General features: G+C 32.4%; 1 protein-coding gene across 3 annotated transcripts in view; it reads left to right on the plus strand.

Moving 5' to 3' along the window:
• Positions 1-13,005, plus strand: part of NBEA (neurobeachin) — a 607,091-nt gene that overhangs the window by 161,107 nt on the left and 432,979 nt on the right. For all 3 annotated transcript variants that reach the window (XM_068526405.1, XM_068526406.1, XM_068526407.1), the window contains exons 18-20: positions 5,428-5,536; positions 12,444-12,525; positions 12,779-12,902. In XM_068526405.1, the coding sequence (XP_068382506.1) occupies positions 5,428-5,536; positions 12,444-12,525; positions 12,779-12,902 (315 nt within the window). The remainder of the gene's footprint in view (positions 1-5,427; positions 5,537-12,443; positions 12,526-12,778; positions 12,903-13,005) is intronic.

Below are 13,005 nucleotides of genomic sequence, written 5' to 3' on the forward strand. Positions count from 1 at the left end.
ATGCATAAGAGACTTTCAGATCACTGGTGGAGTTGTATAATTGTTACAATCACATTGGGGAACAATTTGACAATTTTCAAAAAGATGAAGCTACTCTATGACTAATTATTAATTGTCTCTGTGACATAGAGACACTCATGTATGTGCACAAATGCTCAATGTAACATCATTGGTAATAATGAAAAGTTGGAAACGACGTAAAAGAATATCAGTAGGATAACAGAAATGAATTTAGGTATATTCATACAATTGGATATATTCAGCTTTGAAAATGAATTAACAGAAGTTAACTTTCATAAACCTAATATGAAGCAATAAAGCAAGTTGTAGAAAGGATGTATAGTAGTGATATCATTTATCTAAACTTCAAAAATATGAAAAAATAAAATAATAAATAGTTTAGGAATAGGTACATATCTAATAAAAGTATAAAGACATGCATGGCTATATAAAAGCAAATTCATGATATCATTTACCCCAAAACATAGTGAAAAGGATGGGCTCATGGACAGGTACCCAGAAGTGCTTATTTTAATACTTTATTTCTTAAGTTGTAGTAATGGTGGCTACATGAGTATTTATTATATGATTTCCTTTCTTTTTAATAAATCAGATCTTAAAAAAATAAATGGGTAAGGAAAGGTCCCTAACAGAAAAAGAATTCAGAACTTCGTTGGCATTATAGAAATCAGATGTGATCCGAAAGCATAAAATAGAATCAGTTGAACTTGAAGTTAAAAGTTCAAAACAGAAAATTAAAAGACATTATACATTGATGAAAGGCACAGTTTAAGTAGATGATGTTATGGTCATAAGCCTCAAAGCATCAAATATTGCATTCAGATATGTAAGGCAAACCATTAGAGATGCTATAAGTAATTGATAAGATACAGTAGTCTAGACAGTATTTCTCCTTCAGAATGGGGACAATTGAATAGATAACATATAAAGATATAGAGAAATTGAGTATATATTCATAAAACTTGACTCAGTAGATATATGTTCAATCTTATATGCTTTGAAAATATACTTTATGGCTATAGGATATTTACTAAAATAAAAAATCATGTCCTTGACCATAAAGTAAACAATGTGGACACAGTAGAGATTTTACTGGCACCATTTTCTGACCGTAAGGTAATAAAATTAGAAATTAAAAAAAAGTTGAGCAAAAAAAATTTCAACAATTTAGAAATTAAGAAATGTTCCCAAAAACCTGCTAGTGAAGAGAAGATAATAGAATGAAAATAAGTTCTTTAAAATTATCTATGCATCATAGCAAAAACATACTCAGAAGTAAATACTTCCAATATTGAAGAATAAAGATCATGATAGGAATGTATACTCATATTATAGCATTGATTAAAGGACAACAGAGTAAGCTAGGAAGTACAAATTAATAAAGATGAAGACTAGCATCAAGAAAGAAAATAAAACAAAAACTGTTGAAGGGATCACTGACTACAAGAGTGATTTTATTGAAGGAATCAATAAAATGGATAAAACTTTTTCATATCTCGTTAATATAAAATGAAAAAATTTGGGAATGAAGAAGGGCCTTCAGAATTATAGGCCAGATTATAGTAATTATAAGAAAATATGTTATGACAACATACAAGATATTCACTTCTAGTCCTTGGTAATAACATCATTTTGCTACAAATATTTTTAAATACTTATTTTTTGGGTTCTCTATACATATACATATTACTTCTTCCATCAAATAAAAGGTGGGAAGAGTAAGATCACTAATAAACAAGGTAAAAGTACAGGTGCACAGAACATAATTCTGTTTTGCTTCACTAGTAATCACTATCTGATATTTCAACAGAACCATGCTATGGTCCTTTAATTCATAGTTGTGTTTTGATACAATTTCTCATAAACACCGACAGATGCATGTATTATTGAGTTCCTGTAGCTTATCCATTCTTAACCACAAAGTAAAAGGCTGAAGAAATTTAGGTTAAAACCTCAAAAAATTTTACAATTCTCCTGATAGATTAAAGGAGTTTGAAAAGTATAATAGTGTCCATTATTTGAATAACTAATGATTCTTAACTATAGAATAATGTATAAAATAGTAGCCTAAAATGATCTTACTTTCAGTTTATTAGAAAGGAAATTGAAAATGTAAATAATATTTTAATGTATTTCCTGAAAATCATGAAAAAATTTAATAGCTGCAGTAAGGAAGAGCTATAGCACGTAGCTTAATTGAAAGACTCAATTAGATAAAGATAGATTTGTAATGAACTGAACTTATAAACCTAATGCAGTTTTGATAAAAATTCCAAGTTTTCTTTAAAAATGTTCAAAAATTGTTGTAAAGCTAACTCAGGTGAACAAACAAGTAAAAAAAAAGTCAGTGAAAGATTAAAAAATAAGTATAATGAGTGTGTATTGTGATAAGTCTAGTAGACCTTATACTAAGGAATGAGCTAAAAAAAGAGGTGAATAGCAACCCCAGGTACACATGCTAATGTATGTATGTTTAGATATGAGGAACATTATTAAAATGTGAATTATTCAATAATTAGCAGCAAAAAACTGTTTAATTTATGAATTGGAGAGTCTTACCCCAAACCATGTTTCCTCTCTCATCTTTTCTGCCCAAGCCCTAATCTTTGCATTTGACTGTTTTATTATTATTATTATAATACATAGGATTGGTGAAACTGCTGGTAATTTGTACCTTGATGTTGGAGTATGAATGTACATATTTTTGGAGGTCATAAACTTCAAAGTCTCATAACATAAAATTAAACTTAAAAGTTTTAACCGTATAATTTTCATTACAAGAATTTATCCTAAGGAAATGACCATGGATATTCCGAAGGATTTATGTAAAAGGGCAAAGTTTTGTTTATGGTAGAAAAAAATTTGAAAATAACATAAATGGCCAACAGTAGTGAATGGATAAATTATGCTACATTCTAGTTATAAACTATATTTAATAACTGAAATTTTAAGACACAATATGTTGTTGTTTTACAGGTGACAAGTTACAAATTATCTTATGTAGAATTATTTCCATTGTATTGATATCATCTATATCTATCTATCATATACTTATGTGCAACGTAATTAGTCTGAAAGAACATCAACTGATATTTATAATGATTATCTCTGGGTTATAGAATTATGGGTTTTCTTTTTTTTCTTTGTCCTGTTCCAACATATTCTCTGAATTTGTTACAAGAAGTATTTTTTGATCATCCCCCCCAAAATACTTGTTTTGTGAAGAAGGAAATTAGGGTGTGTTTTTAATGGAATGTTTAGTAAGCTAATAAATGTGCAATTTGTATGAGATTAAAAGGTTACTCTTTTAAAAAAATAGATTGCACTCAATCCAAGTGGGCAGAAATCCTATAAAATTTAAAAGGTAAAGCAGCTAGGCACTAAAGTCTGAAGTCTATTTAGGTCTTAAAGTTAAACAGGTTCAAGTTGTTAGTTTCTCGAATATATACCCTAGTGAAGCCTTTCTGAACTGAATACATAGAGCTGGGTCTTTCATTAGACGTCCCCTGGGAAACAAAATCATGTGATGTACAGGGCCAGCGTGCCCACTTTATGCCTGAAATGATGGAAGCCACTTTTGGCTATCTCTTGATTGCTGTGAGACAGCATTTATTGGTGAGCATTGTTTTAAAGAAAACTGCAAGAGGAAGCTGACTCATCTTTTTCCTGGTATGTGCAGTATTCTTCAAGTCCCCCTAAGAGGTAGAATTAAGCTGCTCTGTAAACATTTACTTTGGAGGAGATAGGCAAGAGAGTGTGAATTTCTTTAGTAGTTGAAATTATGGTGTCCCAGTTAAGAAATTACTCTAAATTCCAGATAGACTAATTTAAATGACTTTTACCAGCTCCGTGTATCAAAGAGATATATCAAGAGATATACATTGACATTTGTTTTTCTTGATTGGGAGCAAATGAAAGTGTCAGGCTTCCTTTCCTTAGGTGTGGCCTGAGTTGGAAGAGACTAAAGCCTTCCCCTTCATAATCTCAAAATATCCATCTGTCCTGTTATTATTATTTTTTTTAATGACCATTTGACTTTTCCCAGTCTTACTTAAGTGTTTTACAAACACAGCCATTAGACACTTGCCCTAGCTTCCTTTTGGATTTAGGTAATTGCTGTTTCCTTCTCTGGGCTGAGGAGGATTGGGTGAGGGGAAATAGCTGCACTGCCTCTTTTGTTGTGCAGTGTGCAGCTTGAAGGCTGATGTTAGAAGAGAGGATTTCCAGGTGAGTGGTGCCCAGGTAAATGGTTCATTATTTGATTTGTGCATTAATTAAGGTAGCAATAGCTCCTGTAACAAACAGTGAAGTTTTAGTAACTTACCAAACTCGTAGTTTCTTTCTTATTCACTTAAAATCCAAATGGGTATCCTCAGCAGTTGATGTTCTTCAAGCTGTGCTTTAGAGACCCAGGCTGCTTCTTTCATCTGGTACCTCTGTGTCTTCATCATAAGGCTCCTGTGTTGCTGCCTTGAGGAAGAGCATGGAAGAGTACATGAGTGTGTTTTCTGTAGCCCAGGCCTAGAAATGATCCACAGCTTTTCTTCTCGGGTTCCATTGGCTAGAACTCAGTGGTAGTGGTACACATAGCTGTAAGAGAGGCTGGAATTACAGTATAGCTGTGGGCTCAGGAAGAAAGGAACAAACGTTTGGTGATTACCTAGTCAGTTTGTGTTATAGTTGCCAAATCCACACAGGGAACAATAGAAAATCAAGGTAAGAAATGAAATACTGAACGTTGGGGGCCAAGAAGTTCCAGATCTTGACTTCTAAGAAAGTGACATGAATGAAAGGCATGTAGTAATTCCCTGGGCTAGAGCTAAGTGTTCCCGGAGGACTTTAATAGAGCTTTCTATTCTAAATATGGATTTGGTAGGGGAGCAGTTAAATGGGCCAACAGTTATATGAGCCACAGATACAAGCAGTAATGAGTAGTTCCCTTTACTTCTGTCGAATTATTTTGCTTTCTATTCAGTTTTAACCATACTTATAAATTTTTGTTATTAAAGTTTTACATAGATTATTTCATAGACTTTGGACAGAAAGGATTTGAAAATTCTGTTGTCTCTGTGTTAAGGGAAACTAATAATTTAACCTAAGAAAATAACTCCTAAATAGCTTTTAGAAATTTGATAATTATAGCTGTCAACATTTATACAATGTTTTATAATTTGTATACTTAATGTTTTAGTTTGTGCGGACATTCTGAGAAGTGTTTAAATAGTAGTCTTGGTATTTTAGAAGACAGCTATGCTATAAACTGTCATTTAATAGATGGAAGTTAGTAAACATTAGTTATGTAATTCTGTATCTGCTTATAGATTTTACTGTTTATCCTAACATCATGTGATTAGAAAATCCAGTGTGTTTCCTAGTATGAATTATTTTTTGCCCCTGTTTCTCCAGGAGAAAAGTTGAAATTATGCATACCCACAGTCTTTTTACTCTTCTTGGAGAGAGGCTGATGCTGCATACAAACACTGTGACTGTCACCACGTACAACACACTTTATGAGGTAAAAACTTAAAATGTGTGATGCTAATTTTAAATGTGTGCAGTGGAAACCCTCTATGTGATTGGAATAGCAGTTGGTCAGTTAATCTAAAAAGGCAGTAATCCTTTTAAAAAAAAAAAGATGAACACATACTTAAAATTTTGTTTAAAACATATCCATGTACATTTATTTGCCAATCTTCTTATGTTGGGCCTAGGCATTTTCCTTGAGTATGGGTTGGCTGATTGGCTTTGCAGAGTTTTTCTCACATAAATCACACCCATTATGCATTATTTATTTGTTCTTTCCCTCCCCTTACCCTCCCCGCTTTTCCCTCTCTCTGTCTCTGATATGTAGCAACTACTAACATTAACCTAGAGTTGAGACTGGGATAAAATGTAGGTAAGAATTATTTTAAAAAATGGTATCTGGAGAAACTTTAGATCCCATCATCTCAATTCAGAAATCCTTTTCTTAATTATTTCTAACAGATGGCCATACAAATTGGGTTCATTATTTTCTGTGAAATGTGTGTACTACCTCATTTTAAATACCAGTAAAATATTAGGAATGTTCTCTTATATTAACCTTCATTTTACTTTCCTGCAGCTGATTTTCAGAGGTCCTACTTCTTTTCTCTAGCGCAAAGATTAGCAAACTATAAACACCTGTCTTTGTAGGGCCTCGAGCTAAGGATTGTTTTTATGTTTTTAAATGGTTGAAAGTAATCGAAAGAAAAATAATGTATGTCATGTAAGCCTTATATGAAATTTAGATTTCAGTGTCCATAAATAGTTCTGTAGGAACATAGCCACGCTCATTCCCTTACATATTGCCAGTGGCTGCTGTTGCATTATAGTAGCTGAGTTGAGTACTTGCGACAGAGAACGTTTGTCATCTTCACATTGCTTCTCGGTACAATGCAGTAAACTGGACAGTGTTTCACATACCACCTGTATTGCCCAACCTAATATATTTTTTTAATAGCAGTGTATATCTATCATGTCAAAACAAGAGAAAGGTGGACTTCACATCTCACACTTTAACATACAGTGGAGCGTGGATTATTTTGTTATAGATGTAGATAGCAAAACATTGTGACTGTTATACAAGGAAACTCTAGTTGTGCTAAAAGCCATAGCAAATATAGGTTTCAACATATGAATTTTGGGGGGCACAACAAACATTCAGTTTCTTAGAAGCAGGCTATATACGCTCTCTGTTGCAAATACTCAGCTCTGCAGTTGTGGCTCAGAAGTAGCCATAGAAAATATGAATCAGATGAGTGTGGCTGTCTAATAAAACTGTACTTACAGAACAGATGGTAGACTGGATTTGGCCTACAGGGCATAATTTTTTTACCTCTGGTTTTATATTCTCATCAGTAAATTTAAGAGTTGCTGCCCTTTAAATAAATGAAGAAAACTCTTTTGGCTACTTTGTCTTTTTCATCTAAGCTTAATATTCCTACTTTGTGTCAGTCATTCCTCAAATTACATGATTTGTAAACTTTACCCTCCAGAGTGCTGCTTTTTTAAAATTATAGTAATATTTTAGTATTGCTCCAGTATTTTGCCTACAGAACTGAATAAGCACTAATAGAAAGGCCTATCCTATGCAGAGCATCTTTATTCTGATATTATTATATTTCCCTAATAATAGTAACTGCCTTTTTTGAGTACTTCCTATGATAATCCCCTTGGTAAGTACTTTACGTACATTATCTCAAATGCTTACAATATTGCTATGAAGCTGGTATTTTTATTGCCTTTTTAAACAGACAAACTGAGGCTCACAGGTTAAATACTTTGCTCTATGTCATACCGCTAATAAATGGTCATAAAATAGGCATTTCTCATAGTATATGTGCATAAGGCAAAAAATATCAGAATCTACCTTCAGTTGACAGTATTAAAGTCCTCCTCTGAATCAAAACTTTGCTGCAATATCAGATTAGGGTTCTGAATGCTAGTGTCAAATACTGATTAACTTGTATCTTTTTTTTTTTAACGTTTTTATTGGAGTATAATTGCTTTACAATGGTGTATTGGTTTCTGCTTTGTAACAAAGTGAATCAGTTATACATGTACATATATCCCCATATCTCTTCCCTCTTGGTTTAACTTGTATCTTTACCTTGGTTTTCTTACCTACTAATTGCTCTGGTCAATGATGCCTGTATATGTTTTTTAATCATTCTCTTTCCTCCACAAATTTCTGACCCTCTGCTTGTTTTGACCTATTAGTGTTAATAGAGTAGAAAGTCTTTGTAGTCAATGAAACCTTACATTAAAATAAAAGTTCCACATAACATTATATGTTGAATTTGAAAGATCATCATGTGCTTGTAACCTTAAAATAAGAAAATGTCCCATGTATATATACATGCATATGTAATTCTACTCGTCTTCCTGAAAAGTGGCTCAACAGCAAGTGCAGCAGCATCTGTACTATAGGCACCATCTATATCCATAGGCACTCTTTTAGTGTCCAGATTTTATCTCTGATTCCATAACTTAGGTGGAGAAAGTCAGGGAAAGTTTGGATCTTCTGATACTGGATGTTGGATATTGGATGTTGCAGAGATTTGGAAATAATGAAGGAACTAACTTTCAGGGCCTCCATCTGACCAATTTGGCAATAATATAGGCTTTCAAAGTAGAAAAATAATCATGGTTCATTGGAATGAAGGGCCCTGAGTTAAGTATGATACTCTAAAAAGAAAAGTTACGTGTACAAAAGGTCAAAAAAGAAAGATGGTTACGGTATGATTGTTTAGCACTGTTGATTCCACAAAAAAGTAAAAGGGACTTCAACAGATGGTTTACTACTACTAACAAATCAAATTGTAATATCAGTGACAGGATGGCAGATGACTAATTCTAGATCACCAAAGTTTAAAGATTGCATCATTTCGGAGAGTGGCATCTGGTTGTAAAAAAATTAAAACTCATCCCCAATGACCCCCCACCCCCCCCCAAAAAAATGAAAACTCAAGTGATAGGTTCGAACTTAAATTCTCATCAAATAGTAAGTGAAATTTAACTAAAGAAAGAAAACTCAACTAACTTGAGTTTGATTTACTATGTGGACATCAACCAAGGCCTGTACCCCTAGCAAGAATTAGTTGGTTGATAATCTGCAGTTTGAAAGCTCACATTTTATCTTCATTTTCTTTTTTGGTTTGAGGAAATTACCTTAACTCCAAGCATTGTATCAGAACACATATTACTACAACTGTAGAACGGTATAAAATCAAGTACAGAAATAATAAAGAACTCTGTCAAACCTACCGTATTGATAATATTTTAGAATATGTGGTTTTCACAAAGTGTTTGGAATTTCAGTTATTGTAAAGATTATGTCACTGTGATCTTTAAAATTCTAAATCTGATAAGATGCCTATGATAAAATAAACAGTAAATATTAAAGGACAAAGTAATTTAGAGTTTTTAGCAGGATATGTCAGACAACATTGCATACGCTTTGAAGATCTAAAAATCTATTTAAATTATTCTAAAAACAGAAAAAAATTTAATTGAAAAAACATCCCTATCTCCTAGTTTCCTGAGGTGAATTTATTCTTATAGATCATATAATGGAATGAGTTGGCTTTAATGAATCCTCTTTGAAATTACTCAAAGCTATTCTTTATACAAATATTTTTTTGAGAATTATAATATTTGTAAAATTTGTATCTTAACATTTTATTTGCTTTAGTTTTACTTTGTTATTCCATCTCTAAATTATGGATAATTATGTTTTCTTAATGATTTGTAGCACTTCCTAATACACTTAAAATTTTTTGTTAGATTGTAGAATATGTCTCCTAAAGACAAAACTAGATTTTTCTATTTAATATACTTGTAGATCTGTCTGAACAACAATATATGATTATTGATCCAATGCTTTTTTTAAATATTGTGATATTAATTTTACTTTGTAGGTTTAGATTTACTGTTTCTCTTTACACACTATTCCTATAATTCAGTTCAACACTTACCGTAGACAGAGACAGTCAGGTATGGGATCTTGTCATCTGAAAAGCTGTTTCCTGTGGAAATAATGAACTGATTTTTTTAGTGTATATTTTTTACTTTATCTTTTTCGGTAAGGGTATAACATTACTGGACACAGTTTTTTTACAAAGTGGTAGTAACTTTAAAACCTTTAAGTATCTCATAATAGAACTTTTTTTTCAAAATTATAGACTCTTATGTGTAGGTAGTATGTTAAATATCATCTTATTCAAACATTCTTTCCACAGATAAAGAAACCAAGAGTCAAAAAAGTAATAGAGCTTGTCCAAACTGTATAAATACAAAGGTTTTCTGGCCCCCTGAATACCTACAGCGGCAGTTGGATGTAACAGTGGGGTTAATAGTTTACCATTTTAAGAAATAAACCAGTACTATTCCTGTCTCATAAGTCGAGCCTACTAATCCAAAATGATTTATGCTTGATAAGTCTGGGAAGTCAGTAGGTCAGAGAGGAAGCTCCAGTAGCTCCTGCTTAAGCCTAAAGTCTTTCTGTGACCCATGAATTACGAGATAATACCATTTATAAAATAATGTTTAAATGTATAATGCTGGACTCAGGTCTGTGTCCATAAATAGCATATTTATCAAGTTATCTCCATGATTTAATTCGTTGTTTCCCAGCCCTGTCCAATATGATAGCCACTAGTCACATTTGGCTATTGAGCTTGTGTGAATTGAGATGTGCTATAAGGGTTAAATACACATTGGATTTCATGTCCGTATCTGGCTCTGAACCCTCCATCCTATTTTGTTATGGTGCAGGGCAGGGTTAATTTCCTATGCATGTCTCTAACCAAGTCCAGTCAAACTTCGTGGCCCATCTTGAATCCTATCCTTTCATCAAGTGTTTATATCTACATTCGTCTCTCCTTATTTGTCTCCTTATTTATTTCCCTCCCCCTCTTTTAAAACTCACATAGGTTCTTAATGACAGACACTCTACCATAGGAGCATGGATTTGAACCTGTCTCCTCAATATTGATTAAGTAATTTTTTCTAGAAATATAGTTCTACCTAGCAACTATGTTTCCCATTTCAAACATGTAGCAGAATGTTGGCACATAACTGGTTCTTATAAATACATGCTGAATTGAATTTCTAAATATATTTTTGTAATTAAACTCATATTTAAATAAACTATGACATATAGTTTTCAAAACACTTTTACATATAGAGCCCTATTTGATACTCCTACCAGCTTTATTAGATAGGCAAGGTAGTTATTACCCTCATTCTTAGATGATCAAATAGGGGTTTAAAAGGACAACAATATAAAACTGAAGGTTCTTTGAGATAAATTTTGTTTTCTGTACAATGAGCTTTCCAATTTTTGGGGTGAAAAAGTTTTGACAGTTCTGTATCATAGAAGAGTATGGCATAGTCTTTTCCAAGCTTGTCTGCAGTTATTTTGAATCTCTGTATTTGTAACCAGAATTCTTGGGATGTTGCTGACTGGGCTGTAGGTCTACACCAGGACTTTTTGGGCAGGTTGGTGTGAAAACTCCTTGTAGGCATATACCAATCACTGATTGTTCTTTGGTATATGGTTTTCAAAGAAATTTTTATCCCTTTTGTCAGCTCCAGCTGATGAGTAGTGCATGTCTCTAGTGCTCTGTTCAGAAAATTCTGAGGCACTGTTTAAACAAGGAAGTGTTTGTTTCAGGAAAAGTATGGCAGTGAAGAAAGGGGTATTTGTGCCCTATATTCATCATTTTAATAATAGTAGGTTAGTTTTTATTTCAAGTCAATACCTTTTTGATATACATTCTTAATACACCTAAGTAAATGTCCTATCTTCTTTTTTTTTTTTTTTTTTAAGACTGAGCAGAAAGGTAAGAAAAATGCCACTGCTGGATGTCATGATCTTTTTCTAATCTGAAAGGATCATACCTGTCTCTTGATTAATTTACTCTCCATCCCCAACTTTCACACGTAGCTATGTACAACTAAGCTCTCAACTAAGTTTTATAGTTTCCTCAAAGTTTTTGTATCTTACTTTGGGTTAAACTATTTAAAAAGTTTCATTCAGAACTTAGCATGTTAACCTACACAGGAAATTAAATCATAATATAAAATGATATCTTTATTAAGTATAATCTCATTGGATTTTTTAATATATGGAAGAATAGAGGCAAACACAGGCTGTAGCCTGAAATACAGTGAAGGGTCATATATCCGTATTTTATATATAATTAAGTTATCCATTCTTAAACGTAACAAATGTTTATTGACTGCTGGCAGTGTGTTAGGCACTTTGCTAATTGCTAGGAATGTAGCAGTGAAAAAGATGTATAAGAATCCTGTACTCATAGAGCCTGAGTGTTAGTGGGAAAATTAGTAAATGGTTTAGAGTCTGTCTTTCCTTTATTTGGTCAACTTTTGCCATTTTTTGTTAGTTGAAAGAAGTTGAAAAAAAAACTCATTGGTAAATGACAATGAGCCACATTTTTTATAAAGATTTTTCCCATATCACACTTCACTTGAAGTTAGGACCCAGGCTCAGACATTATTTTCTTACTTACTGATTTTCTAAGTTTTTTTTTTTTAATTAATGATGAAATAACAGTCAAATGTTTGTTTACAGTTCACAACTTAAATGTATTAAAGATGTACACTGAAAAGTGATTTCAAACAGAGTTAATTCTTGGAGTTCCTATTTAATCTTTCCTTCTATAGATATTGGTCCTGGTTTTGTCTTTATCTGTAAAAATTTGAAGACTATAGAATTAAAGAGTTTAGAAGTATGTGGAATTCACTAGAAGACCCTTAGAAGAGATGCTTCTTTTGATTTGAACAAATTTGACATTTTTTTGCAGAGTCTTTGTATATCTATAATTTGCAATTATAAATTTATTTTCTAAATGAAATTCAAATTCTTCATCTTTCAGATTTTGACAGAGCAAGTATGTACTCAAGTTGTACACAAACCACATCCAGAGCCAGATTCTACAGTGAAAATTCAGAATCCAAGTGAGCAAACAGCAATTCTTTATTGTAATGCAGTAGTAACATGTAACATGGTAACATGTGAAAATAAATCAAAACTAAATCAAAACTTTTGCTAACCACCTCAGTCAGTATGGCGTTCACATAGTTTTATTTATGGCACTTAAAACTCACCTACCATAGTGCTAAGCATTTAGTTGAAAATCAGTAAATATTTTTTGAGCAGAAGATATGATGCAGTTATAAATCTGTACTATAATTATTTGTTCATTTGCAGTGATTCTTAAGGTGGTGGCAACTTTGTTAAAAAACTCTACACCAAGTGCAGAATTGATGGAAGTTCGTCGTTTGTTTTTATCTGATATGATAAAACTTTTCAGTAACAGCCGGGAGAATAGAAGGTGAGCAGTTTGAATACTATAACAAAACTTTATTTCCTAACTAATCTTATTTTCTCTCCTTTATTTTCAATCTCTTTCAAAGAAAAAATTTTCAAATCTTTCC

This window comes from Eschrichtius robustus, chromosome 18 (genome assembly GCF_028021215.1).
Source record: "Eschrichtius robustus isolate mEscRob2 chromosome 18, mEscRob2.pri, whole genome shotgun sequence".
Lineage (NCBI taxonomy): Eukaryota > Metazoa > Chordata > Mammalia > Artiodactyla > Eschrichtiidae > Eschrichtius > Eschrichtius robustus.